This window comes from Bos taurus, chromosome 21, assembly GCF_002263795.3.
Source record: "Bos taurus isolate L1 Dominette 01449 registration number 42190680 breed Hereford chromosome 21, ARS-UCD2.0, whole genome shotgun sequence".
Taxonomy (NCBI): domain Eukaryota; kingdom Metazoa; phylum Chordata; class Mammalia; order Artiodactyla; family Bovidae; genus Bos; species Bos taurus.
Window position 1 is genome coordinate 54873405 of NC_037348.1, and position 21842 is coordinate 54895246.

The 21842-nt window shown below is 38.3% G+C and overlaps 1 protein-coding gene across 1 annotated transcript in view; it reads left to right on the forward strand.

Annotated features, from left to right (window-relative positions):
• FANCM (FA complementation group M) overlaps positions 1–21842 on the forward strand; it is a 58675-nt gene that overhangs the window by 16629 nt on the left and 20204 nt on the right. The window contains 8 exon segments of the mRNA NM_001104976.2: positions 147–279; positions 716–841; positions 1370–1456; positions 4696–4880; positions 10237–10443; positions 11904–12117; positions 17664–17821; positions 18904–19059. Of these exon segments, the coding sequence (NP_001098446.2) occupies positions 147–279; positions 716–841; positions 1370–1456; positions 4696–4880; positions 10237–10443; positions 11904–12117; positions 17664–17821; positions 18904–19059 (1266 nt within the window).

A 21842-nucleotide genomic window follows, 5' to 3' on the forward strand; every position in this document is an offset into this window, starting at 1 on the left:
TTGAATTAAATGAAGGGGCAGATTTTATATAGAATACACATTGATCACAGGACATTCAATAGAACCAATAAGTTCTGCATAGTACATCTATCTACATTTCTTTCTCTGAGTAAATTTTATACATGCTTTTTTTATTATTATTTTAGGGAATCCAACAAGGCATAATCGAGGGAGAGTTTGCTATTTGTATTAGTTTATATCATGGTTATGAATTATTGCAGCAAATGGGAATGAGATCATTATATTTCTTCCTCTGTGGAATTATGGATGGAACTAAAGGTAAATTATATGGAATTATTTAAAGAAGTGATGACACATATTATTTTGCTTAATGATATATATATTGAACAGTTTGGATTACTTAAGGGGTTTTACTTTAAAAAGCAATGAAGTAGTTATATAACAAAATTTTTCTTCTTCCTTTTTTTTTTGCTTAAACAATAGACATATTTTTCTTGCAGTTCTGGAGACTGGGCAGTCCAAGATTAAAAAACATCCCAAACCATGTTTGATTTTTGATATATTACTGGAAAAAAGGGAGCCGTTCCTTAATACAAATGTAAATGTGAAACTGGAAAAAGTTGCTGGTTTTCATTTTTAAATTTGAAAAACTTTCATTCATTGCTGAATTGTAATTTCTTCTAAATAAATAATGCACTTGATGAATTTGCTATTTAATTTAATGGGAATTAAATTATTTTCTTAATTTCTGAAGGAATGACTCGGGCAAAAAATGAACTTAGCCGAAACGCGGACTTCATGAAACTTTATGATCATCTAGACAGCATGTTTTCACATACACGTAGTACTTCAACAAGTGGCGTTTCTGCTATCCAGAAAGGTCTGTTTTTTTCTTTTAAATTTTTATATTGCTTCTTCTTTATCAAGGTTAATTTTAAAATTAAGCTTCATTGATCCACATGTCTGTTTATACCTACTTATATTTCTGAAACCATAGACCTGTTAAACATAAAAATTTTATTATTCAATTTAGGATAATATATATTCAAGTAGTTCATGAACTTTAAACATACAATAGAAATTAGTAGGAGTTGTTACTGGTGGTGAAACTTTTCAGAACTACAAAAGCTATTGATTGTAGCTTAAATAAATGTGAGCTTTTGCCTTCTGCTTTGCTGCTTCTTCCTATTTGGATTATTTCTCTGAATGAAATTTTCATAACAATTCAGAGTTTGTTTTACAGTAAGGTTTGTGTGCTACCCAGATGCCAGTTACTGTTTAAATAAATTTTTAAAAAATGAGTTTTAACAAATCCATTTTGAAAAGGATAATTAAAATACATGAATGTAATGGAATATGAAAAAAACACAGAAAAGTTTTTTGTTTGTTGTTTTTTTTTCCCCCCCAGGAGGTAAAGATAAAAAGTTCTGCTATAGTCATCCAAAATTAAAGAAATTAGAAGAAGTTGTAGTTGAACACTTCAAGTCATGGAATGGTAGGTTGTATTTAATATTCTAAAGGCAAGGCAAAGTCATGAGAAAGCTAATGATTCGTTAGTTTTTGCTAACATTTCTTATGGAGAAGATGAGCTTTTACTTATTCTGGATTATTAATATAAAGAAAAACTTAGAAATTTTGGCAGCATACGGGCCAGGGAGATGGTGGAAATGTTAACAATAGGGTATTATGTGAAAAAGAAAAGTCAACCTAGGACAGTATAAGGCAAGCAGATAGTAAAAACTGTATATAATATTTAGTTCAGTTCATTTCGGCTCGGTCACTCAGTCATGTCTGACTCTTTGCAACCCCATGGACGCCAGTGTGCCAGGCCTCCCTGTCCACCACCAACTCCCGGAGTTCACTCAGGCTCAGGTCAATCGAGTCAGTGATGCCATCCAGCCATCTCATCCTCTGTCAGCCCCTCCTCCTCCTGCCTTCAGTCTTTCCCAGCATCAGGGTCTTTTCAGATGAGTCAGCTCTTCGCATCAGGTGGCCAAAGGATTGCGGTTTCAGCTTCAGCATCAGTCCTTCCACTGAATATTCAGGACTGGTTTCCTTTAGGACAGACTGGTTGGATCTCCTTGCAGTCCAAGGGACTTGCAAGAATCTTCTCCAACACCACAGTTCAAGAGCATCAATTCTTTGGCTCTCAGCAGCTTTATAGTCCAGCTTTCACATTCATACATGACACTGGAAAAACCATGGCTTCGACAAGACAGACCTTTGTTGGCAAAGGAATGTCTCTGCTTTTTAATATGCTGTCTAGGTTGGTCATAACGTTCCTTCCAAGGAGTAAACGTCTTTTAATTTCATGGCTGCAGTCACCATCTGCAGTGATTTTGGACCCCAAAAAGTAAAGTCTGTCACTGTTTCTGGAATTTATCTGGAATAATTTTCCTTACAAAAGCACCTGCTTCTTTTTCCTTCAGATCAGATCAGATCAGATCAGTCGCTCAGTCGTGTCCGACTCTGCAACCCCATGAGTAGCAGCACGGCAGGCCTCCCTGTCCATCACCAACTCCCGGAGTTCACTCAAACTCACGTCCATTTGAGTTGGTGATGCCATCCAGCCATCTCATCCTCTGTTGTCCCCTTCTCCTCCTACCCCCAATCTCTCCCAGCATCAGAGTCTTTTCCAATGAGTCAAATCTTTGCATGAGGTGGCCCAAGTACTGGAGTTTCAGCTTTAGCGTCATTCCTTCCAAAGAAATCCCAGGGCTGATCTCCTTCAGAATGGACTGGTTGGATCTCCTTGCAGTCCAAGGGACTCTCAAGAGTCTTCTCCAACACCACAGTTCAAAAGCATCAATTCTTCGGCGCTCAGCTTTCTTCACAGTCCAACTCTCACATCCATACATGACCACAGGAAAAACCATAGCCTTGACTAGACGAACCTTTGTTGGCAAACTAATGTCTCTGCTTTTGAATATGCTATCTAGGTCGGTCATAACTTTCCTTCCAAAGAGTAAGCGTCTTTTAATTTCATGGCTGCAGTCACCATCTGCAGTGATTTTGGAGCCCCCCAAAATAAAGTCTGACACTGTTTCTACTGTTTCCCCATCTATTTCCCATGAAGTGATGGGACTGGATGCCATGATCTTCGTTTTCTGAATGTTGAGCTTTAAGCCAACTTTTTCACTCTCCACTTTCACTTTCATCAAGAGGCTTTTGAGTTCCTCTTCACTTTCTGCCATAAGGGTGGTGTCATCTGCATATCTGAAGTTATTGATATTTCTCCCGGCAATCTTGATTCCAGCTTATGTTTCTTCCAGTCCAGCGTTTCTCATGATGTACTCTGCATGTAGGTTAAATAAACAGGGTGACAGTATATACAGCCTTGACGTGCTCCTTTTCCTATTTGGAACTAGTCTGTTGTTCCATATCCAGTTCTAACTGTTGCTTCCTGACCTGCATACAAATTTCTCAAGAGGCAGATCAGGTGGTCTGGTATTCCCATCTCTTTCAGAATTTTCCACAGTTTATTGTGATCCACACAGTCAAAGGCTTTGGCATAGTCAATAAAGCAGAAGTAGATGTTTTTCTGGAACTCTCTTGCTTTTTCCATGATCCAGCAGATGTTGGCAATTTGATCTCTGGTTCCTCTGCCTTTTCTAAAACCAGCTTGAACATCAGGAAGTTCACATTTCAGGTATTGCTGAAGCCTGGCTTGGAGAATTTTGGGCATTACTTTACTAGCGTGTTAGATGAGTAGCTTTATGTGTATTAAGTCATTTAATTCATGAAGATTAAATGAGTTAATATATAAAATGCATAGTGGAGTCCCTAGCACACACATGATTAATGTAATATGAATTGTGTTTCGGAAGGATTGTCAGAGTCCCATGCAAGGTTAAAAAACAAAAGGAAACAAACAACCAAAGCCCCCCACAGCCCCACAGCTTGCAATTAGTAACCAGTTGTTATACTCAAGTCTGCATACCTTATATTTACTATTTGATTTCATCATCACCTCAATCCATTTTAAAGTGAAATCGCTCAGTTGTGTCCAACTCTTTGCAGCCCCATGGACTGTAGCCCACCAGGCTCCTCCATCCATGAGATTTTCCAGGCAAGAATACTGGAGTGGGTTGCCATTCCCTTCTCCAGTCCATTTTAGATATTAAGAAACTAAAGCTTAAAGAGATTAAATGAAATAGATTAAATCACTGCCATGGTCACACATTGCCCAGAGACTAAGTGAGCCAGCCTCAAAATCATGTTATTCATGCATTCTACTCCTCCCAAGCACAGAGACAGTGGGAGCAGCTTTGTGACTGCATGTAGGGTATATCCTGCAGTTTTCCTTAGAGAATTTGATAGTATCAATAATTCAGGGACAGAGCACCATGACCTGGATTAAGACAGTGCCTAGTGAACAGAAAGGAAAGGGAAGTTTTAGAGAATCAGTGGACGCTCTGTAGACCTGTGCTTCTGGTTTAGAAGGTAACGAGGCATAAGAAGCATCGTGCATAAATTGAAGGACTGATCACAAGCTAACTTTTATTTGATCTGTTTGGGTTTTCTTTTACCATAGCCAGTGAGAGATAAGGAGCCAGGTTTATTAAGGTAGAAGAAAAGGTTGAAGGAAAACCGGCAAATGTTTAAGATGCTTTATTTTTTTGAAAGAACTGTTACAACTGTAACTCACTGGTATATAGTTTCAGGTTTGTTTGCCTTTTGAATTATCTAAATGTTTTTTTTAAGTTATAATTAAAGTATTTTTTGGTTATACAGCCCGAAAGACGTCTGATAAGAAGTGTGACGAGACCAGAGTTATGATCTTCTCTTCATTTCGAGATAGTGTTCAAGAAATTGCAGAAATGCTTTTACCGCATCAGCCAATTATTAGAGTAATGACTTTTGTTGGCCATGCCTCGGGAAAAAGCATGAAGGGTTTTACCCAGAAGGAGCAACTGGAGGTAATTATTTTTTGAGTTGATGAATATAAAAATAAAATTGATTGGCTTTTCACTTATGCCATTTTATTTTGTTAAGCTATAGCTTAAAGATAATTTTATAGTAAATATATAAATAAACCTAGGCGTATTTTGGCATTGCCTTTCTTTGGGATTGGAATGAAAACTGACCTTTAGCAATCCTGTGGCCACTGCTGAGTTTTCAGAATTTGCTGGCGTATTGAGTGCAGCACTTTCACAGCATCATCTTTTAGGATTTGAAATAGCTCAATTCAAATTCCATCACCTCCACTAGCTTTGTTCGTAGTGATGCTTCCTAAGGCCCACTTGACTTCGAATTCCAGGATGTCTGGCTCTAGGTGAGTGATCACATCATCATGATTATCTGGGTCATGAAGATCTGTTTTGTATAGTTCTTCTGTGTATTCTTGCCACCTCCTCTTAATATCTTCTGTTTCTGTTAGGTCCATACCATTTCTGTCCTTTATTGTGCCCATCTTTGCATGAAATGTTTCCTTGGTATCTCTAATTTTCTTGAAGAGATCTCTAGTCTTTACCTTGCTATTGTTTTCCTCTATTTCTTTGCATTGATCACTGAGGAAACCTTTCTTATATCTCCTTGCTATTCTTTGGAACTCTGCATTCCAAAGGGTATATCTTTCCTTTTCTCCTTTGCCTTCTGCTTCTCTTCTTTTCACAGCTATTTGTAAGGCTTCCTCAGACAACCATTTTGCCTTTTTTGCATTTCTTTTTCTTGGGGATGGTCTTGATCCCTGCCTCCTGTACAATGTCACGAACCTCTGTCCATAGTTCTTCAGGCACTCTATCAGATCTAGTCCCTTAAATCTATTTCTCACTTCCACTGTATAGTCGTAAGGGATTTGATTTAGGTCATACCTGAATGGTCTAGTGGTTTTCCCTACTGTCTTCAATTTAAGTCTGAATTTGGCAGTAAAGAATTCATGATCTGAGCCTCAGTCAGCTCCCAGTCTTGTTTTCGCTGACTATATAGAGCTTCTCCACTTTTGGCTGCAAAGAATATAATCAATCTGATTTTGGTATTGACCATCTGGTGACGTCCATGTGTAGAGCCTTCTCTTCTGTTGTTGGAAGAAGGTGTTTGCTCTGACCAGTGCGTTCTCTTGGCAAAACTCTACTAGCCTTTGCCCTGCTTCATTCTGTACTCCAAGGTCAAATTTGCCTGTTACTCCAGGTATTTCTTGACTCTCTACTTTTGCATTCCAGTCCCGTATAATGAAAAGGACATCTTACACGCTAACAAAGTAATGCTCAAAATTCTCCAAGCCAGGCTTCAACAGTTGCATGAACCATGAACTTCCAAATGTTGAGGCTGGATTTAGAAAAGGCAGAGGAACCAGAGATCAAATTGCCAACATCCGCTGGATCATCGAAAAAGCAAGAGAGTTCCAGAAAAACATCTATTTCTGCTTTACTGACTATGCCAGAGCCTTTGACTGTGTGGATCACAATAAACTGTGGAAAATTCTGAAAGAGATGGGAATACCAGACCACCTGACCTGCCTCCTGAGAAATCTGTATGCAGGTCAGGAAGCAACAGTTGGAATTAGACATGGAACAACAGACTGGTTCCAAATCAGGAAAGGAGTACATCAAGGCTGTATATTGTCACACTGCTTATTCAACTTATATGCAGAGTACATCATGAGAGACACTGAGCTGGATGAAGCACAAGCTGGAATCAAGATTGCCGGGAGAAATATAATCACCTCAGATATGCAGATGACACCACTCATAAGGCAGAAAGCGAAGAAGTAAAGAGCCTGTTGATGAAAGTGAAAGAGGAAAGTGAAAAAGTTGGCTTAAAGCTCAATATTGAGAAAACTAAGATCATGGCATCTCGTCCCATCACTTCATGGCAAATAGATGGGGAAACAGTGGAAGCACTGACAGACTTTTATTTTTGGGGCTCCAAAATCACTGCAGATGGTGACTGCAGCCATGAAATTAAAAGACGCTTGCTCCTTAGAAGAAAAGTTATGACCAACCTAGACAGCATATTAAAAAGCAGAGACATTACTTTGCCAGCAGAAGTCTGTCTAGTCAAAGTTATGGTTTTTCCAGTAGTCATGTATGGATGTGAGATTTGGACTATAAAGAAAGCTGAGTTCTGAAAAATTGATGCTTTTATTTGTTTTCTTTTTCTTTTTTTTTTAAAGATCTTATCTTTAATAGGAATTTAATTTGGGATTACTCTGTAATGAAGTATTTAGCCACAAGGTGGCGGTGTTACACAATGTAGACCTGGTCTAGGTTCTTTTTTTTTTTTTTTTTTCAACTTAACAATATTGTATTGGTTTTGCCATACATCAACATGAATCCACCACGGGTGTACACATGTTCCCCATCCTGAACCCTCCTCACACCTCCCTCCCTGTACCATCCCTCTGGGTCATCCCAGTACACCAGCCCCAAGCTCCCTGTATCCTGCATGGAACCTGGACTGGCGATTAGTTTCTTATATGATATTATACATGTTTCAATGCCATTCTCCCAAATCATCCCCCCCTCTGCCTCTCCCACAGAGTCCAAAATACTGTTCTATACATCTGTGTCTCTTTTGCTGTCTCACATACAGGGTTATCGTTACCATCTTTCTAAATTCCATATATATGCATTAGTATACTGTATTGGTGTTTTTCTTTCTGGCTTACTTCACTCTATATAATAGGCTCCAGTTTCATCCACCTCACACTGGCTGCTGTCTTCAGAATAAACTGTAGGGGCTAAGGGTGGAAATAGACCAATTGGAAGAATTATGACAATAGCTGTTAAAGACAATTGTCTCTGACAATTAGGTATGTCTTTAACAGCTAATTTATTTTCAAAGATTCTTTCTTGAATCTGTCAACATGAAAAGATGAGGACTCCTACTGTTTACATACTTCTTATACTAGTTTCCACTGCCCTCAAAAGAGTCTCTTTAAGTAAACAAGTGATGAAGTCACAGAGGAAGTGGGGCGCCAGGTTCTTTAGGATCTTGTAGGTCATTTCTATTTTAATGACTGGATTTTTCTCTGAGTGAGATGAGCAGAAGCCCTTGGAGAATTTAGAGCAGAGGAGGGTCATTGCCTGACTGATACTTTAAAAGAATCACACTGGCTGCTGTCTTCAGAATAAACTGTAGGGGCTAAGGGTGGTACATATATACAATGGAGTATTACTCAGCCATTAAAAAGAATACATTTGAATCAGTTCTAATAATTCAAGCTAAAGACAATGGTGGCTTGGACTACATGGAAGCAGAGAAGTTTGCGAGAAATGATTGGGTTATGGATATATTTTCAAGGTCAAGTTGACAGGCTGCTGCTAAGTCGCTTCAGTCATGTCTGACGCTGTGCGACCCCAGAGACGGCAGCCCACCAGGCTCCCCCGTCCCTGGAATTCTCCAGGCAAGAACACTGGAGTGGGTTGCCATTTCCTTCTCCAGTGCATGAAAGTGAAAACAAAGTGAAATCGCTCAGTCGTGTCCGACTCTTAGCGACCCCATGGAATGCAGCCCACTAGGCTCCTCTGTCCATGGGATTTTCCAGGCAAGAGTACTGGAGTGGGGTGCCACTCCGAAGTTGACGGGACTTACTGACAAATTTAGAGTGGGATCTGAGATAAAGGAGTTGACTTTGACTTTTTCATTAACTCATTGTCATGCTAGTGTAGTTCCTGTAACTTGATCAGGGAATCCTGGTGAAGAGAAGAAAAAATAATTTTCCCTCTACCCTTGTGAGTTCTTAGCTGCAACCTCTGTAATAAAAGACAGATTTACAAGAGAAAAACAAACTGAAGCTTATTAACAAATGTATACTGGGCTTCCATGGTGGCTCAGTGGTAAAGAATCCACCTGCTAGTGGTAAAGAATCTACCTGCCAATGTAAGAGACACGGGTTCAATTCCTGGTCTGGGAAAATCCCACATGCCATGGTGCAACTAAGTCCAGGAGTCACAACTTTTGAGTCTGTGCTCTAGAGCCAGGGAGTCCTAACGACCGAAGCCCATGCACCCTAGAGTTTGCTCCTCAACAAGAGAGGCTACCACAGTGAGAAACCCAAGTTCCGCAACTGGAGGGTAGCCCCTGCTCACCTCATCTAGAGAAAAGCCTGAGCACAGCTGAAAAGCAATATAAATTAAAAACAAACAAACATGTATACTTCATGTATACGTGGGAAAATACCGAGGGAAAAATGAGTAACTCCCTAAAGTGGATTAGAATTCGTATTTAAATAGCATCTTATGGGGAAAGAGGAGTGGCAGGCACGAAGGAGAGTAAATGATTTTCAGGGAAGATCAATGGGGTCTTAAAGGATGGGAAGTGTGAGTGATAGATTGTGATGAAGTTTGTTTGGATATGATATGGGCTTTCAGTCTCTTGCTGAGTTAGTTTTCCCTCGTTGATGAAACTCCTGGGGAAGGGATTTATGACAGTTGAGTTCCTTCTGGAGGATCTGCTTTTAGGCAGATAAGTGGCCAGAGAAACCACACTTGCTTTTTTTTGAATGCCTTTCGCTCAAAGTAATCAGTATACCAAAAGCAGCACAGGCTGGGGCAGCATGATCTAAACTATAGTCATATTTGGGCTGCCATATTCTGCTACCCTTCACTGGAATAGCAGTGTAAAAAGTAAAATATGAATTGTATTTTTAACTAAAATTTTTGTTACTGAAGTATAGTTGATATATACAGTGTTGTATTACTGCTCTACAGCAAGGTGATTCAGTTACACATATGCATGCATTCTTTTTTTCCATTGAGTATAGTTCTCTGTGCTCTACAGTGGGAACTTGTTTGTCCATTGTATATACAGAAGTTTACATCTGCTAACCCCAACCCCTGACTTGATCCCTCCCTCAGCCCCCTCCCCCTTGACAGCCGCCAGACCAGTCTCTATGGCCGTTATTCCATTTCTGTTTAAAATATGAATGCTAGAAGTAATCAAACATAGTTTAATCATTAAACTTACTGTTATTCTAAAATTGACTGACAGTAGGATATGATAAATAGCAGTAAGTGCTCTGGGGCCATTTACATGCTCTACCCTCTTTTTAGTGATGTTAAAAATAATATCTGTGCTTTCTCACTCATGTGTAAATGGTTAGAAGAACCTTTTGGAATCATAACCATCATTAAAGCAAAGGAATCGGGACTGCGCTTTGCACTGCACCGCTGTCTCTCTTGATTTATATTGTCATTTTGCCACTTCCTTTCCTATTTGGTAGTATTTTGGGTGGTGATTTTTAATCTGATTTCAGGGGCAAATGGAAAAAGTATGCTTTGATTTGCAATTCTCTTCTAGTTGCATCTAAGTATTTTTAAATTTTAATTTTAGGTAGTGAAACAATTTCGTAGTGGTGGTTACAATACTTTGGTGTCTACTTGCGTTGGTGAAGAAGGTTTGGATATCGGAGAAGTTGACCTTATAATATGTTTTGATGCCCAAAAGAGCCCAATTCGTCTTATACAGCGAATGGGTAGAACCGGCCGCAAACGTCAGGGCAGGATTGTTGTTATCCTTGCTGAAGGACGAGAGGAACGCGTAAGTAGACTTGTGGGAGCATAATCTGACAGTCGAAATTTGAGAAACGGAACCTAAAGACAAGTATCAATCTGTTCACATTCAAAGTCCAAGCAATCTGTAGTAATTGTGATTGACTTTTGTTTTCCCTTTGTATTAGATACTACCTATTCTTTTCTTGTAGTTAGGAAAATTTTTGACTAGACTCAGCTTCATAACTTTTATCCATATAAAGAACCGTATCTTTGTACTTTAGTATTAATTTAGCAACACATAGATACAAAAATCAAGTATTACCTTGTCTGACTATTTCCCTGTGCTTTTAAGGCTTGTTTTTTTGTGTGTGTTTAGTTGTTGTTTTATTAATAACTACAGTGAGCTGAGAATATTTTTTACATTTTAAAGAGCTGCCTAAATCAGTCAACTAACCCACCATATGCGCCGGGGGTAATATGTAGCCAGCAAAGCCTAAAATATTTACTTTCTGACCCCTTGTGGAAGTTTACTAATGTCTATTCTAAGTGATAAGGCATTGAGTGATATTCATAAGTCTTGGGTGACGGGCCTCCCTAAATATGTTGTACATAATATTATTCTGCATGTGTACACTGAAGTGTTAATAACTTTTATAACTGAGTGGGACTATTTCTGTGGCCAAGTAAATATTTTTTAAATAGTTTTGCATTAAGGAATTTTCATTAATGACAGTAGGTTTAAACAATTGATTTGAAGTGTTTCAGAAACCCTATGAAAATCATCCTGAAAAATGAATTTCTTTTTCCACCAATACTTTTTATGTTACTATAGCATATTCTTATGTAACATCCGATTTATCTATGAGATAATTCTAATAAATGAGATGTCTGGCAGCTTTTAAAAGTCTATGTATTATCACTGAGTGGAACTGGGTCCTAACTAATTATATTACCTTAGGCAACTCACTTAACCTCTATTTAAGTGTTAGTTTTCTTATCTGTTAAAAAGTCATAGTGGACCACATTTCATGAGTACCTACTTTGTGTTGGACACTGTTGCAAATGTTTCAGATGCATTGTTTTACTTAAATAATGTCAACAACGCTGTCAGGGCAGTACTAGGGATTTTCTTGTTGTATACAGTAAAGAAAATTGACGTGTAGAGAGATGAAGTAACAAGCTGAAATAAAAAAAATAGTATTTTTTTAAAGCAGTTTATACGTATGTATAAATATTAACCTTATTCAAAAACAGCAAGATACTGAATAAAAGACAGACTTTGTTGGTACAATATAGTTACTAAAGTAAGAATAAATCTTGAAATGATTTTCATTAAGACTTAAATAGCCTTCAAATTTAAGACAACATAGATTCTGTTCCTCAAGTATTTAAGTGGATCAGAGTTTAATTTGCTGTTTAGAATAAACTCAGGGTGATATAATAACTACTTGTTATGGCTAGGTGATTATTATAGAAATAAAATGATTTTGCATTTTTTTTTTGCAGACTTATAATCAAAGTCAATGCAACAAAAGAAGTATTTATAAAGCTATTTCAGGTAATAGGCAGGTCCTTCATTTTTACCAAGGAAGTCCACGAATGGTTCCTGATGGAGTCAACCCACAGTTACATAAGATGTTCATTACACATGGTGTCTATGAACCAGAGAAGCCTTCTCGGAACTTGCCGCGAAAGTCATCTATCTTTTCCTATAGGAATGGTAAATACAGTTTTTTGCATTTGAGACACACATTTGTTTTTCTGTTATTTGTTAGCAGGTCATATATTGATCTATTCTATGAGAAAATCAACATACATTCTAGTTTGTTATAGGTGTTCACTTTGAGAAGGATAGAAGAGAGATGATTAATGTGGCAAAGGGAACAAGGTACTGGCAATACAGAATGAAAGAAGCTCAGTGTTGGGAAAACTAAAAATATAAGCCCAGAGAATCCGCTTTACAAAATGTAGAAAAGAGGAAAACACTTTTATTATTGAATAAGCACAAAGCCATATTACAGTATGCATTGTAAGCAATCCACCAAGTTAAGAGAAAGAAAGAAATTCTAGCCTGTTCATTTAAACAGTAGTAATCCTTTACCTCATGTTCTTAAGATTTTAACAGTAACTTGTCTTCTCATAAGAGGACAGCACCATTTGCTGTATGTTCTTTCATTGTTGTTTTAGTTGCTAAGTCGTGTCTGACTCTTTTGCAACCCCATGGACTGTCGCCTCTCCAGGCTCCTCTGGGAATTCCAGGGCAAGAATACTGGAGTGGGTTGCCTTTTCTTTCTCCAGGGCAGTCTTCCTGACCCAGGGCTCGAACCTGCGTCTCCTGCAGTGGCAGGCAGATTCTTACCACAGAGCCACCTGGGAAGCCCATGTTCTTTCATAGTTAATTCCAAATTCACCCAGTAATTGAGGTAGCCATTTATGTTAGCTAGTTGCCTTTATCCTCATCCTCCCTGGTAGCTCAAACAGTGAGGAATATACCTGCAGTGTAGGAGACCCAGGTTCAGTCCCTGGGTTGGGAAGATCCCCTGGAGAAGGGAATGGCTACCCACTCCAGTATTTTTGCCTGGAGAATTCCATGGACAGAAGAGTCTGGCAAGGTACAGTCTATGGGGTCACAAACCATAGGTCACAAATCATAGTCTATGGGATCACAAACACAACTGAGCACCTAACACTTATCCAAAGAAATAATAAAACTTCTGTCTCTATGACAAGCGGGTAGGGAGAGCCCAGAGGAAGGTGCCAAGGCTGAACTCCCCAGCTGTCTGGGACATGGGGACACTGTCTTCCTTGATGTTTACATTTCAAAGAGATGTCTCCTAGGTCCTTAAGAAAATCATTTCTGGTTGAAAACCTGGCTAGAGACTTGCTTTTCCTTTACAAAGATTTGCATGCCTATCAGAGAGTTAAATAAAGGATTTAGGAATATTAATAAGTATCTGTGGAATTGCTTTCAGAGAAATAAGGGGAATTTCTGCAAAGGAGAATTTTTTTTTTTTTTTTAATTTACTGTTACACCAGATAGTGGTGAAGTTAGACTAAGCTGGTAATACTGAGCCAGTGAGGAACAAATATTAATACTTTGGTGCCAAGGAGCGTAGTAAGGAGAAGGCTAGTTTAAGAACTGCAGAGATTTTGGTGATATCAAGACAATATCTTGAAATATTAAAGAATCATAAAATATATTGTAAACTTTGGAAGAAACCTCAGGAATCATCCAGTCCAGTTACCTACCAAGGTAGGGATGTTTTCTATAGCATGCCTGTTAAGTGTGTGTGTCTGAGTGTCCAATCTCTGGATCATGTGCGACTCTTTGAGACCCTGTAGACTGTAGCCCACCAAGCTCCTCTGTCCGTGGGATTTCCCAGACAAAAATACTGGAGTGGGTTGCTGTTTCCCTCTCCACGTCAAATGTATATCAAGCCTCAACTTGAACATCTATGTTAATGGAAACTGTATTCTTTTATGAGAGTTCGTTCCATTGTTGATAGTACATATAAAAGAAGTTCTTTTGTTAAAAAAAAATTCTGTCGTTGTATCTTTTTCTCATTGATTTAATTATGGCTTTGTCAACTGAAAAAAATGCACAACATAAAAGTTGAGAATTAGGTTTTATTCAGGGCACTACTGAGGACTATAGCACAGGAAGGAAGCCCCTCAGATAGCTCCGAGGGACTGTTCCACAGAGGCAAGTGGTGGGCCAGGATACATAGGAGTTTTTGCTGAGAAAAAACCCAGTCACTGAACATCAAAAGATTACTTCTAATCCCAGAAAACTAGACCTCTCAAGTTAATGATTTTAGTGCTTTTTTATGTATGGGACGATGCAAGAGTTTCAGCTCACTGAAATTATTCCTTTGATATACATCTTAACTACCTAGGCCAGTATTCTGCTTTTCTCCACTCTGATACGCTCTTAGGGGCAGCTGCAGTGGTTGATGGCCAATCGCCCCAACAACATCCTTTATTTACTGAAATGGCAAGTGGCTTTATTTGCCCACAGCTTCTAGACACAAAAATGGATTTGATCTTTGAGATACCTAGGTCGCACTTTCTTTATATATTTGAAGACAGTACCTCTCAAGTTTGTTCAACTGACTTTTCCACTGGTTTCCATTACTGTGAAGTTTCAGAATTCTTCTCTATCCTGGGCACCTTCTTTGGACTTAGTTAAATTTGTTAACGTTCTTTCCTTTAACTCAGAGCCATTAATCAGTGTTTTGTGGATATGCCTGTTAAACCTAATGCAAATTCACCTAATAGAAATATATGTATCATTTTACAAGACTTTGCCAAATTATGGTTAAAATGAAAAGATAGTGTATATTTGAATTCTCTTGAATAATTAAACTAACAGTATGATCAAAACTTGGTTAGGTTGGTGTACAGTTTTCTTAGTGATCATTTAATTTTTATAGATGTTAATTAACCATATGTTTAGTAATTGCTTCTAAAAATGTTACTAGTTTAGTTCAGTCCCTCAGTACTGTCCGACTCTTTGCAACCCCCTGGACTGCAGCATGCCAGGCCTCCCCGCCCATCACCAACTCCTGGAGTTTACTCAAACTCATGTCCGTTCAGTTGGTGATGCCATCCAACCATTTCCTCTTTCGTCCCCTTCTCCTCCTGCCTTCAATCTTGCCCAGCATCAGGGTCTATTCCAATGAGTCAGTTCTTCACATCAGGTAACCAAAGTATTGGAGTTTCAGCTTCGGCATCAGTCCTTCCAATGAATATTCAGGACTGATTTCGTTTAGGATTGACTGGGTTGATCTCCTTGCAGTCCAAGGGACTCTCAAGAGTCTTCTCCAACACCACAGTTCAAAAGCATCAATTCTTCAGCGCTCAGCTTTCTTTATAGTCCAACTCTCACATCCATATATGACTACATACCTTTGATTAGATGGACCTTTGTTGGCAAAGTAATGTCTCTGCTTTTTAATATGCTGTCTAGGTTGGTCAGAACTTTTCTTCCAAGGAGCAAGCATCTTTTAATTTCATGGCTGCAGGCACCATCTGCAGTGATTTTGGAGCCCCCAAAAATAAAGTCTGTCACTGCTTCCACTGTTTCCCCATCTATTTGCCATGAAATGATGGGACCAGATGCCATGATCTTAGTTTTCTGAATGTTGAGCTTTAAGCTCAACATTTTCACTCTCCTCTTTCACTTTCATCAACAGGCTCATTAGTTCTTCTTTGCTTTCTGCCTTAAGGGTGGTGTCATCTGCATATCTGGGGTTATTGATATTTCTCGCGGCAATCTTTTTTTTTTTTTTCTCGCGGCAATCTTGATTCCAGCTTGTGCTTCTTCCAGCCCAGCGTTTCTCATAATGTACTCTGCATATAAGTTAAGCAAGGTGACAATATACAGCCTTGACGTACTCCTTTTCCTATTTGGAACCAGTCTGTTGTTCCATGTCCAGATCTAACTGTTGCTTCCTGACCTGCATACGGATTTCTCAAGAAGCAGGTTAGGTGGTCTGGTATTCCCATCTCTTGAAGAATTGTCCAAAATTTGTTGTGGTCCACACAGTCAAAGGCTTTGGCACAGTCAATAGAAGCAGAAGTAGGTATTTTTCTGGAACTCTCTTGCTCTTTTGATGATCCGACGGGTGTTGGCAATTTGATCTCTGGTTCCTCTGCCTTGTCTAAATCCAGCTTGACCATCTGGAATTTCATGGTTTATGTACTGTTGAAGCCTGGCTTGGGGAATTTTGAGCATTACTTTGCTAGCATGTGAGATGAGTACAATTGTGCGGTAGTTTGAATGTTCTTTGGCACTGCCTTTCTTTGGGATTGGAATGAAAACTGACCTTTTCCAGTCCTGTGGCCACTGCTGAGTTTTAAAAATTTGCTGGCATATTGAGGGCAACACTTTCACAGCATTATCTTTTAGGATTTGAAATAGCTCAACTGTAATTCCATCACCTCCAGTAGTTTTGTTCATAGTTTTGCTTCCTAAGGCCCACTTGACTTCACATTCCAGGATGTCTGGCTCTAGGTGAATGATCCCACGATTGTGATTATCTGGGTCGTGAAGATCTTTTTTGTATAGTTCTTCTGTGTATTCTTGCCACCTCTTCTTAATCTCTTCTGCTTATGTTAGGTCCATACCATTCCTGTCCTTCATTGTGCCTATCTTTGTATGAAATGTTCCCTCGGTATCTCTAATTTTCTTGAAGAGATCTCTGGACTTTCCCATTTTTATTGTTTTCCTCTATTTCTTTGCACTGATCTCTGAGGAAGGCTTTCTTATATTACTAGCTCATGTACATTTTTCTATGCTTTTCTTCTTCCATTTTCTCTGATTTTTCAAGTGTGAGTGATTCATCTTGCTAATAAGGTAGTATGTATAAATACCATCTTTTATATATTTGTATATGATTCATTTAGGCTAGAGGTCTGAATATATTTAATGTGACCAGGAGAAGGAAATAAGTTTCTATTTCAAAAGTCTCAGTGCCTCAGATTGCTAGATCTGAGGAAACCTGAGAGATCACCTAATTTAAACCCCTTATTTTGCAAAAGCTTTCATGTAATATTTGGGAATACCTACGACAGAAGTTTCCTGATTTCCAATTCAGTACCTTTCTGATTTCTTTTTCTTCCCTCATCTTTACTGGGACCTGAGTTACAGCTTAATATTTTTTCATCCTTTCCATGTTGGTGGTTATTTTCCTTTACAAAGATTATGAACGAATAAAGGATTAATTTATTATGCATTTTTTAAAAGTATGTTATCATGTCATTTTTTAAAGCAGTAGGTCTTTCTTGTCCTTTTTAAACTGTCGTCCCACCCCACCCCACATTTAAGGCTTTAACTCTTTTTAGTCTTTGCATCTCTCCCGCATCCATAACAGATTCAGATAGCTTTCTGATAGTGTTAAGATAGAATCATGATGCTAGCTTTCTTTTGTAAGTTGTCTGTTTCCTTCCAGGTCTTAGACAACAAAATAGAGAGAGTCCAAAGGAATACAAGACTGAGAGCTGCCTGGTGATGTTTTGTTAACGAGGTTAGCTGTAGTTGGAAGGGTCCCCTAGTACGTACTTTCAAAAAGGTGAGAGAAGTTTAGGAGATGTGTAGAAACAGGAAGTAATAACCAGAGTGTTTTTATGAAGAAAGCAAATTTTAAGGAACAGAATTAGTGGTTGAGCAGAAACAGGTAGAGAGTTTGAGTTGATGTCTTTTATTTTGTGTTTGTCTAGCAGATTTTTTTTAAACCTGTTTTGACTTATTTTTTAAATTTCTAGGAATAAAGCAGAGTAATTCAAAAGACGATTGGTTCTTATCAGAAGAAGAATTTAAATTATGGAATAGACGATATAGATTAAGAGACACTGATGAAATTCAGCAAATAACATTGCCTCAAGTTCAATTTCTATCTTTACACAACGAAGAGAACAGACCAGTAAGTTAAATGTGTTTTCAGATGTTCTTTATAGTGACTATGCAATAGCTTTGGGAGTAAAGAGAATGAATATTCATGATCAGAAGGTCAAAAATTAAGAATGTAAGCAGTTTAAAACTGAATATTTTTAGTTTAAAATATTTTAACTTTAATTTTAACAGTTTAAAAAAGAATATTAAAGAATAGTCTGTCTTGGTAAAACTCATATTTCTTATTGTATATATATTTTTATATGACTATAATATATTTACATAAATTCTGACTTTATGACTTTCTTCATATGAATATTTCTGTGTAGGTATAATTTTTATGATTGTTACGTTACTCTGTGATATACCGTACTTTAACTATTTCTCTGTTGTGTTTTAGAGCTATTTTCAGTATATTACTAGTATAAAATTAGGCTTTTATGAATGTCTTTGTACAAACTGCTTTTTACTTTTTGTTTTGAAATTAGAGTAAAACTTTAAATTGAATATTATTTTATTATGAACAAATTATTGATGAGCATAAGGAAAGTCAAACAGATTGATCAGAGGTTACATATGTACCCAGAGAAATAGAAAAACAACTTCAAGGAAGATACCTTTGAGAAGATTTATAGGGCTTGAAATACTTGGCTTTGAAAATCTATATTGTTTTCACTAACAGGGAAAGTGAGGAATGGCAGCAGGCATGATGAATTGAGATCAGTATCACTGAGAGATTATGAATACCTCTTTATTAGATTATAGAACGTAATCTAGCAAAAACTCTTAACATGGAATTATATAACAGGAATATGTCCAAGTAGTAACTCATCTAATGTTTATTTATTTATGTATTTTATTTCTAATGACATAGTTTTCTTTCTAGTTGTACAAGCAATACATGTAACAGTTATTTTTAAGATGTATTTAAAAGGACATCTTTGTACTTCATAAAGTTATTTTATTTTTCACCTGAAATGCTAGTTGAAAATACCTAAGTGAATTAAAATTATTTACGGTATGCCGATTATCTGTATATTAAGTATTTTTTAAATCAGTGTGTGAAATCTGAGTATGTGTGTTTTTTGTTATGTTAAATGATTGTTAATCAAGACTGAAGAACCAACCGTTGGAATTCGTCAATTGTCTCTCTCTGAATGGAGATTATGGCAGGATCATCCTTTGCCTACATATCAAGTCGACCATTCAGATCGATGTCACCATTTCATAAATATTATGCAAATGATAGAAGGAATGAGACATGAAGAGGTAGGAGCCTACTTTAACTTTCTTTTGCTGGCATGACAGTGAAACTAGAATACTTTAGTCTTCTTAATTTGAAGTCATTATTATAAGAAACAAGTATTTATTATAAATAATCATAGCTAAACTATTTTGTTTTTCTATGTAGCTTCTTGTGATCTCAGTGGACTAGTTTTCTATCTTAGAAGTAGGCCTAATTAGAAGAATGCCGTCTGTGAATATTGATAGACAAGAGTGAAATTTTAATGTATTTAATGGCTAAAGGGAGCTTCCCTGGTGACTCAGATGGTAAAGCATCTGCCTACAATGCGGGAGACCTGGGTTCAATCCCTCATTCAGGAAGATCTCCTGGAGAAAGAAATGGCAACCCACTCCAGTATTCTTGCCTTGAAAATCCCACAGACAGAGGGGCCTGGTAGGCTACAGTCCGTGGGGTCCCAAAGAGTCGGACACAACTGAGCAACTTCACTTTCTCTTTCATTGGCTAAAGGGGATCAAGACCATCCCCAAGAAAAAGAAATGCAAAAAAGGCAAAATGATTGTCTGAGGAGGCCTTACAAAAAGCTATGAGGAGAAGAGAAGCGAAAGGCAAAGGAGAAAAGGAAAGATATACCCATTTGAATGCAGAGTTACAAAGAACAACATGGAGAGATAAGAAAGCCGTCCTCAGTGATCAATGCAAAGAAATAGAAGAAAACAATAGCAAGGGAAAGACTAGAGATCTCTTCAAGAAAATCAGAGATACCGAGGGAACATTTCACACAAAGATGGGCACAATAAAGGACAGAAATGGTATGGACCTAACAGAAGCAGAAGATATTAAGAAGAGGTGGCAAGAATACACAGAAGAACTGTGCAAAAAAGATCTTCATGACCCAGATAATCATGGTATGACCATTCACTTAGAGCCAGACATACTGGAATGCTAAGTCAAGTGGGCCTTAGGAGGTATCACTATGAACAAAACTACTGGAGGTGATGGAATTCCACTTGAGCTATTTCAAATCCTAAAAGATGATGCCGTGAAAGTGCTGCCGTCAATATGCCAGCAAATTTTTAAAACTCAGCAGTGGCCACAGGACTGGAAAAGGTCAGTTTTCATTCCAATCCCAAAGAAAGGCAATGCCAAAGAATGCTCAAACTACTGCACAATTGCACTCATCTCACACACTAGCAAAGTAATGCTCAAAATTCTCCAAGCCAGGCTTCAACAGTACATAAACCATGAAATTCCAGATGGTCAAGCTGGATTTAGAAAAGGCAGAGGAACCAGAGATCAAATTGCCAACACACGTCGGATCATCAAAAGAGCAAGAGAGTTCTAGAAAAATACCTACTTCTGCTTCTATTGACTGTGCCAAAGCCTTTGACTGTGTGGACCACAACAAATTTTGGACAATTCTTCAAGAGATGGGAATACCAACCATCTGACCTGCTTCTTGAGAAATCTGTATGCAGGTCAGGAAGCAACAGTTCGATCTGGACATGGAACAACAGACTGGTTCCAAATAGGAAAAGGAGTACGTCAAGGCTGTATATTGTCACCCTGCTTATTTAACTTATATGCAGAGTACATCATGAGAAACGCTGGGCTGGAAGAAGCACAAGCTGGAATCAAGATTGCCGGGAGAAATATCAATAACCTCAGATATGCAGATGACACCACCCTTAAGGCAGAAAGCAAAGAAGAACTAATGAGCCTGTTGATGAAAGTAAAAGAGGAGAGTGAAAAAGTTGGCTTAAAGCTCAACATTCAGAAAACTAAGATCATGGCATCTGGTCCCATCACTTCATGGCAAATAGATGGGGAAACAGTGGAAGCAGTGACAGACTTTATATTTGGGGGCTCCAAAATCACTGCAGATGGTGCCTGCAGCCATGAAATTAAAAGACGCTTGCTCCTTGGAAGAAAAGTTATGACCAACCTCGACAGCGTATTAAAAAGCAGAGACGTTACTTTGCTGACAAAAGTCCATCTATGGTTTTCCTGTAGTCATGTATGGATGTGAGAGTTGGACTGTAAAGAAAGCTGAGCGCTAAAGAATTGATGCTTTTAAATGTGGTGTTGGAGAAGACTCTTGAGAGTCCTTTGGACTATAAGGAGATCCAACCAGTCCATCCTAAAGGAGATCAGTCCTGAGTGTTCATTTTAAGGACTGATGTTGAAGCTGAAACTCCAATCCTTTGGCCACCTGATGGGAAGAACTGACTCATTTGAGAAGACCCTGATGCTGGGAAAGATTGCGGGCAGGAGGAGGAGAGTATGGAGGATGAGATGGTTGGATGGCATCACCGACTCAATGGACATGAGTTTGAGTAAACTCTGGGAGTTGGTGATGGACAGGGATGCCTGGCATGCTGCAGTCCATGGGGTCGCAAAGAGTCAGACACAACTGAGCAACTGAACTGAACTGAATGGCTTAAAAAAATGTTTTTTGGTTGTGCCGCATAACTTGTAGGATCTTCGTTCCCAGACCAGGGATTGAACCCACGCCCTGTCAGTGAGAACACCAAGTCCTAACCACTAGATCTCCAGGGAATTCCTATTTAATGATTTATATAAATGTTTGTAAAGCAAATTTAGTATTCTTGTTTGATCTGTTGAAATTTCCGTATCATACAGGTCATTTGGTATGTCTCCTTTATCCTGTTGGTAGTTTAGAGAATTAGTGATTCCTTGAGTAACTTCCTGATGATTGTTCTTTGAGAGAGTCAGAATGGTGAACCTATTGTGAGTGTGAAATCCAAAATGCCTGGGTTAGAATCTTACTTTTTGCATCTGCTTAACC